The 14,092-nt window shown below is 37.2% G+C and overlaps 1 protein-coding gene across 2 annotated transcripts; it reads left to right on the top strand.

Annotated features, from left to right (window-relative positions):
- The first annotated feature begins 9,284 nt into the window (after positions 1 to 9,284).
- Positions 9,285 to 13,841, top strand: LOC126811038 (putative ankyrin repeat protein RF_0381). 2 transcript variants are annotated; one of them, XM_056099230.1, is made up of 2 exons: positions 9,285 to 9,777; positions 10,446 to 13,841. In XM_056099230.1, exons 1-2 carry the CDS (start codon positions 9,764 to 9,766, stop codon positions 12,487 to 12,489), a joined length of 2,058 nt encoding a protein of 685 aa, XP_055955205.1. In that variant the 5' UTR covers positions 9,285 to 9,763; the 3' UTR covers positions 12,490 to 13,841. Both variants share the same exon structure in this region, with proteins under 2 accessions (XP_055955205.1, XP_050392473.2).
- Positions 13,842 to 14,092: the final 251 nt, after the last annotated feature.

The following is a 14,092-nucleotide window of genomic DNA, read 5'->3' as shown; positions in this document are numbered from 1 at the left end:
ACACTTTTGAGTAAAAGATAGGTTACGTGCCCTTGTTTTGAAATTAGAGTCGCTTAACCAGTCTATCGACCATTCTAAGGCTGATTGACAGGTCGGGATAATCAAGACTACTTTTTTACGAAACATAACAGAAAGCTAGAACAAGAAATTGAATTAAGAAATGAGCACGTTAGCTAGCTCAACAATTGTTTTAAGAAGCTTGTAAAAGTAAAATGAAACTACTGCTAGTATCATGTTCCTGTCTAACCCGAGTGTTTCAGAGATAGTATTTGTACTAAACCAAAAGATGCCGCTCTTAACGGTACAGTTAATGATAAAGCGATTTAAAAAATGAAACGAACGTAATTTCTATATCTGCTGTAATAACCAAGAAGCTTAATTTTACTGCTATTCAAAATCGTCAACAATAAATTTTTTACGGCTGTAATAGTTGATAGATTTGTAGAGAATTGCACGTGCCATGGCTATTTATAGTATCATACTGTCAGAAAGTTGGCCTCGACACGGCGAATGTGCACGCTTCAGTGGTAGTCTCGAACTATCAGCGGTTGACTGTATTTCTGTAGGTGCATGGGCCACCCTAGCAATGTCGTAAGCTCGAGACCATTAAACATCTTAAAATACTGACACTCCGCACGAGCTTTTACGTCACACTAGTCCAATATCTCACTGGTATGAATAAAGTACTATTGGCAAGTTGCCCGTACGATTATTTGAAATAATGGTACGCCAACATCAAAGGGTGACGTCACATCTGTATTTTAAGTATTGTAGGGTGACCCACCATAAATAAATATCTCTATATATCTCCTTATATCTCGACAATTACGCCACAATATTTATATATATGCCAAGCCTCAAATCAGTTTCACACAATTATAGTCACTAAATAAACGATCATGTTGTACTTAATAAGCTATGACCATTAATCATCTATAAATAATAGACTGAAAACTGGTTCCAAGTGTCGTCCATTACATCCAGACACTTTTGAGTAAAAGATAGGTTACGTGCCCTTGTTTTGAAATTAGTCTCGCTTAACCAGTCTATCGACCATTCTACGTCTGATTGACAGGTCGGGATAATCAAGACTACTTTTTTACGAAACATAACAGAAAGCTAGAACAAGAAATTGAATTTAGAAATAAGCACGTTAGGTAGCTCAACAATCGTTTTAAGAACCTTGTAAAAGTAAAATGAAACTACTGCAAGTATCATGTTCCTGTCTAATCCGAGTGATTCAGAGATATTATTTGTACTAAACCAAAAGATGCCGCTCTTAACGGTACAGTTAATGATAAAGCGATTTAAAAAATGAAACGAACGTAATTTCTAAATCTGCTGTAATAATCAAGAAGCTTAATTTCACTGCTATTCAAAATCGTCAACAATAAATTTTTTACGGCTGTAATAGTTGATAGATTTGTAGAGAATTGCACGTGCCATGGCTATTTATAGTATCATATTGTCAGAAAGTTGGTCTCGGCACGGCGAATGTGTACGCTTCAGTGGTAGTCTCGAACTATCAGCGGTGGACTTTATTTCTGTAGAGCACATGGGCCACCCTAAGTATTGTTTAATGGTCGAGAGCGAGACATTAAGTAATATATTGTAACAACAAGAGGACCGTCAGGTCCGAGTGTTTTTACAATATATTACGCAATGTCTCAGCTCGAGACCATTAAACATCTTAAAATACAGACACTCCGCACGTGCGTTTACAGTGAAATACGTCACTCGAGTCTAATATTTGACAAGGTACGATTGGCAAGTTGCCCGTACGATTATTTGAAATAATGGTACGCCAACATCAAAGGGTGACGTCACATCTGTATTTTAAAACTTGTTAAAGTACAGATGTGACTTCATCATTTGATGTTGGCGTACCATTGTTTCAAAAAATCGTACGGGCAATGTGCCAAGTGTAACTAGTTAAAATATTGAATTCGAGTGACGTATTTCATTGCAAAGCACGTGCAAGTGTCTGTATTTTAAGTTGTTTAATGGTCTCGAGCTTAAGACATCGCGTAATATATTGTAAAAACATTCGGGCCCTCTTGTTGTTACAATATATTACTTAATGTCTCGCTCTCGACCATTAAACAATACTTAATGGCCATTAAATACTAATAAGGTTGTTGGTAACAGCTTGACCGTTATAAAAGATCTCGGGTAGAAACAGAACACACGGAGACAGCTGTGTAAGACAGAACGAGGGCATTTGTCAATGGAGGCAAACATGAATTAGGAGGCAGCCGTGAATTAGGACGATGGCCGTGTAAATGACTACAATATGATATGTTATGTTCCTGTGTGCTATTGATTGTAATAAACTTTAATGTTTTGTTCCTGTTGAAATAAAGAAGCTAAATCCACAGTTACATGCTATACAAACAGGAAGTATGCCCTGTCTCGTTAAGAAGTAACTGGGGAAAATACAACCTTAATAATTAGATACGTAGCACAATTTCTAAATCGGTACCATTTTCCCAACACAACAACAGACACTCAATCGGATTAAAACACACATCTTATTTTGTTTCGTTTTTATAGTTCATAATGTCGTTGTACTTGTTTTTAAAACACTAGGATCTGGAAGAGTTGTTATCATTGACGTGTTCTGGATGAAACGGTTTGTTACGACGAGTTCTTGGCCTTTTGATGCACGGAACTCTGGATAAACCACTAGGAACGTCAATGCCGATAGATTAATCAATATCTGACCCCTGCCGTGAACTCCCACTTTGACTTGTCATGTAATGTAGGTCATCAAAAGTATAAAAAAAACAAACGAAATATAGATCTGTATTTCAATCGGATTGACAGACAAGTGGGCATACAATAAGCCATCACACAATAAAACCGCTTACCGTACAAGACGGGCGAATCAAGTCAGCATACAATAAGGAATTCGCTGGATGGCCATGCCTTTGGTGAAATCACGTGCGTGGTATGGACTAATCCGAACAAGATGATTTAATGATGTGGAGGCGATATGAAGTGATTTTGGTGAAGTTATCGACCTTATATTGGTTAACCGTTTTTAATTTTTTAATACAATACGTCGATCACTAGCAGCGTTACCTAGTTTCATGCCCAACTGAAGATTAAAGCCAACAAACGTACATTTTTTCAGAACAGAGGGTATAGCCACACACACCCCAATCAATACCCTGATTGGAAATCTCAACGGATTCAAATGTTATCAACCATTCCCGGTTTCTTTTGTTTTTGCAAACACGACCTACCCTACGTCCCTGGCCAGCACGCCTCTGATGAAATCTCTTATATAATCTCTCTTACAAAATATTCTAATAAATGAAATGAAATGTTGTTTAATGGCACGTCAGCTCCAACCGGGCTATATTGCGCCAAACATATGGTGAATTTAACGAGACAAATTAAAACAATATCACAGGAATGTATTCATATATGTAAATAAAAACAAATATCACAGAAAATATACTTAAAAATAAATATATCAATTCCTTTACATATATAAATATTTAAAAACAATATATGATAAATATATACAATTAAAATTTTGAATAAAAGTTTGTCTCTTTTAAAAATGCTAGCAATTCATCATAAAGCTCCGGTTGAGCAAATAGCTGACGTACTGACTGGCAACGGTAATATTTAGATCTAATATGTTTGAGATGATTGCACTCAATCAAGATGTGTTTCACTGTCAAAGGAACATGACAGTGAACACATTGTGGTTGAGGCTCTCGCTTTAAGATGAAAATGTGTGTTAAAAAAGTATGACCAATGCGAGAGCGACACAAAACCACTTCATCTCTCCTGCTGGTTCTATAGGAGCTTGGCCAGTCTCCTAAGAGAGGCTTAATGTGATGAAGTTTGTTTGTGTCTGCAAGATCCCAAGACCGTTGCCAGCGGTCATATACAAATAATTTAATGGACGATTTAAAATCGGTGAAAGGTAAAAGAAATTGTGATATGGGAAGATCTAAAGCAGACTTGGCAGCTAAGTCTGCTTGATCATTCCCTTTAATATCAACATGACTGGGGAGCCAGCAAAGGACAGTGTCCTTGCCGTTAAACTCGTGTGATAGTAGCAGACGATAAATGTCTGCTACTAAAGGGTGTACAAGCTGCTTATTGTTTATTGCCTGTAAAGAGGACAAAGAATCAGTAAATATAATGTGTTTTAAGGATGAAGAGAATTTGATATACTCCAAAGCCTGAAAGATGGCCTGGAGTTCAGCAGTAAATATGGAAGCAGCAGGAGGAAGACGAACAGAAATGGTCTCAGATGGCGTGACAGTAGCCGATGCTACCCGATCGCCATCTTTGGAACCATCTGTATAAATTGGAGCATAATCACCATATTTAGACCTTTTCTCTCTGAAGAGAGATTGAAACACTGTGGAACTAGTATCTTTCTTTTTGTTTTTTGTAAGATCGAGATCGATCTTGGGGGGAGATATAGACCATGGTGGTGTCTCGAAGAAAGGGGTATTCGCAATACTGTCTTGACTGATACCAGCCTGAGACAAAAGGGGTTGAATGCGAATACCGAAGGATGGAATAACATTGGTTTTCAGTAAATATAGATGTTCATAATAGGGTCTAAATATGGTGTTAAATGAAATATGATGAGGCAGAGATGCAATTTTTGTAGCATACTGCAGTGCAAGTTTATCACGTCTGTCGTGCAATGAGGGCTCGTGCGCCTCGACGTATAAACTCTGCACTGGAGATGTTCGGAATGCTCCTAGACTGATTCTAAGTCCTTGGTTGTGAATGGTGTCAAGCTCTTTGAGATAAGACTCGCGGGCTGACCCATACACAATACACCCATAATCGAGTTTAGATCTTATTAATGCTCGATATAATCTGAGCAGGACCTTACGGTCTGCTCCCCAGTCAGTGTTTGATAAGACTCTCAATATGTTGAGGGCTTTCAGACATTTCTTTTTGAGGGTTTTGATGTGGGGGATAAATGATAATTTCTTATCAAATATCAAACCCAAGAATTTTGTTTCATCTACAACTGGAATGGGGCTTCCATCCAGTGTAAGTTCCGGATCAGGATGTAAACCTCTTCGCTGACAAAAGTGCATACAAACAGTCTTGGATTTCGAAAATCGAAATCCATTGTCAGTTGCCCATCGTTGAATAGAATTCAAACAAAGCTGCAACTGACGTTCGATTGTCTGCATACTTGTCGATCCGTAACACATCTGAAAGTCGTCAACATAAAGAGAGCCGTCGACCCCGCGTTTAAGGCACGATGGTATGGTATTTATCTTAATGGAAAAAAGAGTGGGAGATAATATACTTCCCTGAGGGACTCCCATTTCCTGGGGAAATGGGTCAGAGAATATTGATCCCAAGCGTACCTTAAACGACCTATCTTCTAAGAAATTTTTAATGAAGATAGGTAAGCGACCCCGCAGACCGAGGTTATGCAGGTCGCGCATGATACCATATTTCCATGTGGTATCATAAGCTTTCTCCAGATCAAAAAATATAGCAACTAAATGTTGTTTCTGGATGAAAGCATCCCTGACAAACGTTTCAAATCGAACGAGATGATCAAGAGTGCTCCTTTGGGACCGAAATCCACATTGGAGGTCTGTAATGAGGTTGTTGGACTCCAGGTACCAAACAAGCCTTCGATTGATCAATCTCTCCATGGTTTTGCAAATGCAGCTAGTCAAAGCGATCGGACGATAATTGGTAGGATTCGTAGGATCTTTCCCCGGTTTAGGGATGGGAATTATTATGGCTTCACGCCATGAAGGGGGAAAATTCCCATCAACCCAAATCCGGTTATAAAGATCTAATAATATTAAAAGTGTAGAAAAAGGTAAATGTTTTAATATCTGGTAATGAATTTCATCTGGACCAGTTGCAGTATCCTTAGCCCTTTTAAGAGAATCACGGAGTTCAGCAATAGAAAACTTTTCATTATAACATTCATCATTACGGGACTTGAAATTAAGTCGCCTTTTCTCCTGTTGATGTTTAATGCCCCGAAAGGCATCCGAGGAGAAATTGGATGATGAATTGAATGAAATTGTACAGGCCAGAGAATTAGCAATATCAGGAAATGTTGTTAAGGTGGTATTGTCAACATTTAGATGGTTAACTGATAATGCACTACTTTTACCTTTAATTCTACGAATCCTATCCCATACCGATTTAGAAGTGGTGCGGGAATTGATCCTTGAGACATATCCTTGCCATGAAGATTTCTTTGCTTGGCGTATGGTTCTACGAGCCTTCGCCCGGACCATTTGGTATGCTGCAATATTCTCCATGGAAGGGTGATTCTCAAGGCGTCTTAAGATGCGATCACGCTCTCTAAGAGCGGATTTGCAATCGTTATTATACCATGGTTTATTGAAACGTTTGGGCTCAGTCGTGGTCTTCGGAATCGCCTGCTCAGCTACATCCTGAAGAATTGAAGTGAATAAGGCCATGGGCTCATCTGCATCTTCTAACTCTTTTGCATCAAAAGAGAAGAGACACAAAGATTCAAAAAGAGCCCAATCAGCCTTATGTAACTTCCACCTCTGCGGTCTTTCAACCGGAGAGGGACCATTATTATCTATCAAGATGGGAAAATGGTCACTACCACACAGATCTTCATTCACTCTCCATGTAAAATCCTGAAACAGGACCGGAGAGCAAATGGTTAGATCAAGAGAAGAAAAAGAAGCTGTGGCAGGATGTAGATAAGTAGGCGAGTCATCATTTAATAAACACAAATTATTAATGTTAATGAAGTCCGCTATTTGTTTACCTCTGTTATTGTCATCTGGACTGCCCCAGAGTGAATGATGACCATTGAAATCTCCCGTAATTATAAACGGGAGAGGAAGTTGTGCAACAAGGTCATCAAGATCTCTGGGGTTCAGATGTAAACTAGGTGGTAAATATACAGAGCAGAGTGTGATAGGAATATGTAAAGTCACCCTCACTGCAACTGCCTGTAAAGGCGAATTGAGGGTGACTTTGCTCTGCGGAATATTTCCATTAAGGAAAATGGAAACACCACCGTGTGCTCTACCATCATTATTAGCAAAATAATGATAGGCAACAAAATGTCTGAGTGTTACGACATCTGAATTCTTTAAAAAAGTTTCTTGTAAACAAATAGCTAAGGGATTAAATTTTTGAATTAAGATTTGAACTTCATTAAAATTTGGTTTCAGACCACGACAATTCCATTGAATAATGGAATTAGCCATTTTCAGGGAGGTTTAACAGGACTTCTGTGATGTTGTTTGGGGTCATGTATTTCTACAACAACATCCATTAGATTGTCCTGTATCCCGAACCTGTTATAGGTTCCGACAGGATCTTCGTCACCCTTCCTACTACGGAAGGTAGCCAATTTAGAATTTTTAGGAACGCCTTTACCAGAACGTTCCTTGGTAATATCTATTTTTGGTGGATTTCCACCAATTGGTTGAGGAGTGGGAGGCACAATCTCCTCAATCTCAGACTCCCCAGACTTATTAGCAGTCTGGGTGTTGAGAGAAATATTTACGGGCTTTGGAGGAATGGTAGGTTTCGGTGGTGACGAGGATTCCGTCGCAGCTGGAAATACAGCAGGTGTTTGACAAGCAATGGAAGTGGTCTTGGGCTTGACTGCATTTGCAAAAGACATTGCAAATGTTGGGGTTGCAGCCTCTACCAGCTTCCTTGCTTCAGGATATGGTATGTTTTTTTCTGTTTTCACCTGCTGCACTTGTTTTTCTTTCTTCCATATTGGGCACTCTCTAGAATAAGCAAAATGAGGCCCTTTGCAGTTAATGCAATGGTGGTCGAGTTGACAAGATGTACTTTCGTGACCATCTTGTCCACATCTAGCACACATCGCTTTCCCCTTACATACGTTTTTACTGTGTCCAAAGCGTTGACAATGAAAACAACGCAATGGATTGGGAATGTACGGGGTAACTGGTATGGCAAGAAAACCAGCTTTGATCATCCTAGGAAGATCTGGTTTATCAAAGGTCAGGATATAGGTGTTGGTTTGGATAATATTACCATTACGTCTGATGGAAATACGTTTGACGTATGTAACACCTTGTGAGGCGAGATTTTCAAGCATCTCTTCCTCACAGCTGCCTTCTAAATCCTGAGACCGAATAACACCTCTTGATGAATTTAGAGAGTTATGCGGTGCAACTTTGATAGGAATGTTGGCTAAAGTCTTTGATTTTAATAATGAAGTAGCATGTGATTCTTTAGCACATTCCACTAACAAAGTACCATTTCTCATTTTCTTGACGCTTTTGGGCTCACCAGCCAAGCCAGCAAGACCTTTAGCAATCAAAAAAGGAGATGTTTTACTAAGATTGATATCGTTAGTACTTTGTATGACCAGAAATCTAGGCCAGGTTCGGGAAGTTTTTATTGGTAATGGTTCTAAATCCTCGGTCGACATACGTTTGGTAGTACGAGTCTTCTTGGTTTGAGAAGCCATTTGAGTAATTTAAAAGATTCATCCCTGCCTGCTCTCCAACCACCAAAGGGTTACAATATCAATGCAGGCTACTGCGCGGATATCCAGCGCATGCGCCCTACGAGGACAGACAGGGATATACCTAGACAAAGTAAAGATTAAATATTTTTACTCTACCTAGTTGACCCAAGCCGCTGCTTTAGAGTAGGCACGTAGGACACAAAGGTAGATCTGCAACAAATACATTACAGAATAGTGGAAAAGATGCGCCTACTCGTCAGCTAAACACGACCAAAGCCGATTGATCAGAGCGGGCCACTCTGACCTCCCGTCTAGGTGAATTGTGGGCCGAAGCAATGTGTTGCAGAGAAAGGGCTCGCAAGCCAAATCCCCACTCAATTACCAGGATTCCACTCTCCACCGACACGGGTCGCAACGCACGGCAAACACGTTGCCCCATTACAGGGATCCTTTTAGTCGCCTCTTACGACACGCAGGAAATACGAAGGGTATATTCTTATCACCCCCTACACCCCAGGGGGGATATTCTAATAAAACGGTATTTTAATTTAGCAATCATTCATGTGGTTTTATTAGATATGACATATATATATTAAGTGTATTGAAATTTACAATCTATACAATCTGTTTTATATGGGCGAATTTTAATTCTATAACTATATTGATTTTACAGTATCAGTAGGACATTAAACCCCATTTCATTTCAATTCATTTATTGATTTTATAATTTATTACAACTGTATATTCACAAATATTTACAATCTGCTGTATATAGGCTACTCGGTTTGATATGATATTGTTAATTCTATAACTTAATAGACATTACACGATTTATCATAACTTAATAATTTACTATTTATATCTGCGCTCGAGAGTATTCTGATACACAATTTTCATATTGTCTTACAAATTGGATATCAGAAGCCCATCTTTTTGCGGTTTGAATTAACCGATAAGTCTTGTTTGCAATGTCAAAGACAGTGTTTAATATTTAGTTAGCGACTTGTGTCCTTTGAGTTTCATCTTGTAGCAATATAACACCGCTTAGCCATATTTGGAAGAGGGGCATTACACATATAACATAAAGGCCGCAGTTAAACAAGACGGTTGATTGAAGACCACAATTTCGTGTTTTAAGTTTGTTATACTGTAGAATCTATCCTCCAGCAATAGCCACTTCGGGTATTGTATATATACATATATATATATATATATCTAATAGTCTTTATTTATTTGTTCATTTTAGTGACGTTGACATAATAAAGGCCACTTGATATCGACCAACAGCTAACCAAGATGAAGGCAGACGGGTTCGTATATTAAATAGACCATACTTTAGAATCTGTCCACCATCTACACTTGCATATTGTAGATACAGTGGACATCAGGATTAACTGGGGTATAGTTAGCTTATTGTAGATACGGTGATCATCAGGGTTACCTGGGGTAAGGTATAGTGGATACGGTTATGATCAGGGTTACCTGGAGTAAGGTATAGTGGATACGGTGATCATCAGGGTTACCTGGGGTAAGGTATAGTGGATACAGTGATCATAAGGGTTACCTGGGGTAAGGTATAGTGGATACGGTTATCATCAGGGTTACCTGGGGTAAGGTATAGTGGATACGGTGATCATCAGGGTTACCTGGGGTAAGGTAGAGTGGATACGGTGATCATCGGGGTTACCTGGGGTAAGGTATAGTGGATACGGTGATCATCAGGGTTACCTGGGGTAAGGTATACTGTTAAAAAGAAACTCTGGTGGACAGGTTCTAATAACACCCCAACTAACCGCCGGTGTGAATAACTCATGTAACAATCTTTCATGTGTATGTAGAAAATTGCATTTTAAAAAATTAAAATAGCTTTACTATATAGACGCATTCGATTAATTATTGAATCATTTTAAGTTAAAAATATCTGGTGGTTTTACATTGTTATCTTTAAAACTAAAACAACATGTTCAACATATTTCAGGCCACTGATATCAAAACTACACAAAACTGAATCCGATGGAGATATAGAAGTGGTAGAAACATTATCAATAGAAGATAAGAAGCAAGCTTTATATATAGCTGTTGAGTACCAGTTGTATGAAATTTTGATAAATCTGTTAGAACATGATATTGATTTACATTATGTCGATAGTCGTCAGAACAACCTATTACACATACTTTTAGATAATAACAGATTTGACAATAGAGGTAGACGTGATTTATTATTACAATGTGTAGTTAAGTTAGTTGATGCTGGTGTAGACGTCAACCAGGTGAATGGCGATAATGAGACACCTATATTCATAGCGGCTAAACAACGGTTGTATGAAGTTGTGATATATCTGTTAAATCACGGTGTTGATTTACATCATGTTAATCGCAATCAGTACACACTGCTGAACATACTTTTATATTGCTATTACGACAATGACAAGAGAAGTGATTTAGTATTCCAGTGTGTGGTTAAATTAGTTAATGCTGGTGTAGACGTCAACGAGATGAATGGAGATAGATATACACCTATATTTATAGCTGCTATGCGAGGGTTATATGAAGTTGTGATGTATCTGTTAGAATACGGAGTTGATATACATTATGTTGATAGTGATCTTGGCACCTTGATGCACGTCCTTGTAGCTAGCGATGACATGTATTTCCAAAGAGATAGACGTGATTTGTTATTCCAATGCGTGGTTAAATTAGTTGATGCTGGTGTAGACGCCAACCAGTTGAATAAATATAAATATGGACCTATATCTATAGCTGCTTGTAAACGATTCTATGAACTTGTGATATATCTGTTAGAACATAGTATTGATACAAATGTTGATATATGTGGCAACAGCCTGCTACATACACTTATACGTTATTGTAACAGACACGACAATACAGGTACACGTGATTTGTTATTAAAATGTATACGTCAAGTAATTAAAGCTGGTGTAGACGTCAACCAGACGAATGTTGAAAAACTGACCCCTATATTTATAGCTGCTTTTAGAGGACTGTATGAAGTTGTGGTCTATCTGTTAAATTATGTAGATGTAAATTATGTTAACAGTTTGAAACGCAACATTCTTCACTATGTTTTAAGTTATATGTGTTCCTTTGTGCAATATGACGAGAAATATATACAGCTCGTTAATACTTTACTAAAAACGGAATTAGACATAAACCAACCTGACTATAGAGGTAATACCCCGCTGTTCTATGTTGGTAAACATAACGCGTCTGATGACATCCCTGGGTGGCGTATGGGTAAATCGTACGGAGTAAAATTGAAATTAGAGACAGGACAGGACATCCATGTTCCATTGAAATCTAAATTGATTAGCATTTTATTAGAAGCGGGTTGTAATGTAAACCACCAAAACGAGCAGGGACAAACGGCTTTAATGAACAACGTAAAATATCAAGCTGATATCAAAATATTAAAACTGTTAGTTCCGCATTCTGATCTGAGTTTAACTGATAATTATAATGATACAGCAATTAGTTATTGTGTCCAATTTCACATGCTGAATTCGACAGCCGTCTTTCAAACTTTAGTAGATGCAGGTTTAGATCTAAAGTCACCCAACAACGGAGTTAAGTTATTCCTTGATGTTTTAAATTGTAAAAGATTAGAGTTGTTCAATTATTACATTGGGCGGCAATTGATTGTTAATGGCGTTACAGCTGAAGGAGAAAATATGCTTCACCTTTTAGCTCGTGTTAACTATGAATATTCTCTAACCGAATTTTACTGGTTGCTAAATAACGAGCTAGACATCAACCATCCTTGTTCTAAAACCAACACACCTACTATGATAGCTGCCTTTTTATTAAACAGTAAATATTTAGAGCTGATGACACATCATCCCAGACTAGAGATCAATACACAAAATAACCAGGGTCATACAGCTCTTCACATTTGTATAATTAGATTTACGATGTTTAAAGATGGCTTGAACAAGAGACATTTAAATGATGTTGTTAAGCACTATTGTAGACAGATATATCCAATATACATGGCCTGGTGTTGATGGAATAGATGTAAATATTCCAGATAATGGAGGCAGCAATGAAAAACGACAGAGTTCTTACACGGAAACTACTTCAAGATGGTGCCATAGTTACCATGTTAGATTATTCAGGAAGATCTGCTCTACAATATCTTAATATTTATCAGAGTGTGTTTGATTTGACTTGTTTTCAATTACTTTTATCTAATGGTAATGATAATACTGGTCTGCTCAATATACCCTGTATGGATGCTAATACGATTATCCAAACAGCCTTATGTTTTCCCCGCTTCTGGGAACCATTTCAAGCCATTTGTTTCATTAGATATTTAATTGCCCAAAACTGTTGTCTTCAGATTCTCGTATCATCTTCACTTGAAAGTAAATGTAACTATAACCAAATTAATTTTACTGAGTTAAGTCTTCAAGACAGGGATAAACTGAGAAAACTGTTATATCTTAGTGGCGCCAAAGGGGGGGAAATTATGACAAAATTAAGTTTTTATGAGGAAGACCACGACATAATTCCATCACGTGACAGGGAAGAATTTATTAGTTTCTGTAGTAATGTACCTCTTATTTCACTGTGTAGAAGAATAATCAGGCAAAATCTTGGATTAGGAATACAGGAAAAGGTTAAGGATCTAGAATTACCTCGTATTTTAAATGATTTTCTTCTATTAAAAGATGTTCTTCATCCACAAGATTACAATGTAAACCATATTGATGATGGCTGTAATTATTTTGATGATGATGATGATTATAATGGCTATGATATAGATAGGGATAGGGATGGTCATTATAGTCTGTATAACTACCAGTATTTTACTCTCAATACAGATCATGAACTAAGACAAGATTTTCTAAAAAACGGAATATGTCCTAATGATGATACTGCTCATACATTTGGTGATTATGATGATAAAGATAATAGTTTTTATTATTATATTGATTTTGATCATGATATTGATCCGGATAATGATGATGATCATCATCATTAAACCATATCAGAGATAGCAAATTTTACTGCTAGCTAAATTTTAAAGTTTTGTCTTATTCCGACTAGCGCAGTAGTAATTGGATAATTACCCTCACCCTAGTGTATATGTAAATTTAATAATCATGATAATGAAATTAGTAATCATTTGTTCAAGTATTTCTCTAATTGTTATATTCTATACTTCATTTCATAACTGATAGAAAACTGTAACTTTTAGATTTAATTTGATATAAGCAAATATTTTCTGTTTTACATATTTAATAACTTTATGTCCAATGACGTTGCTCATATTGCTGAGAATATACCAAAAAACGAAATAAATTTCAAAGACTCGATAACTGTTGTTGAGGAATGTGGAACAGTATAAAGAACTATGTAGTAAAGTATTAAACAGAGAAAACATGTTTATTGAAATTTAAATTATTAATTGTATTTGTTTGAAATTTTATATTCATTTGAAAAAATAGTAACAGTTACTTTGTAATGGTCATACTATATTCCTAATCTAGGTAATAACACCTGCCTTGTAATGGTTACACAATAATCCTAATGTAAACCTAATCTATGCTTGTAAATAGTGGGGTGAGGAGCAATGGGTTTTAACGTCAACTCGACACAAACTAG

The sequence above is a fragment of the Patella vulgata genome, chromosome 2 (assembly GCF_932274485.2).
Source record: "Patella vulgata chromosome 2, xgPatVulg1.2, whole genome shotgun sequence".
NCBI lineage: Eukaryota > Metazoa > Mollusca > Gastropoda > Patellidae > Patella > Patella vulgata.
The sequence above is the reverse complement of the archived record's forward strand: the minus strand, read 5'-3'. Positions and strand labels throughout refer to the sequence as shown.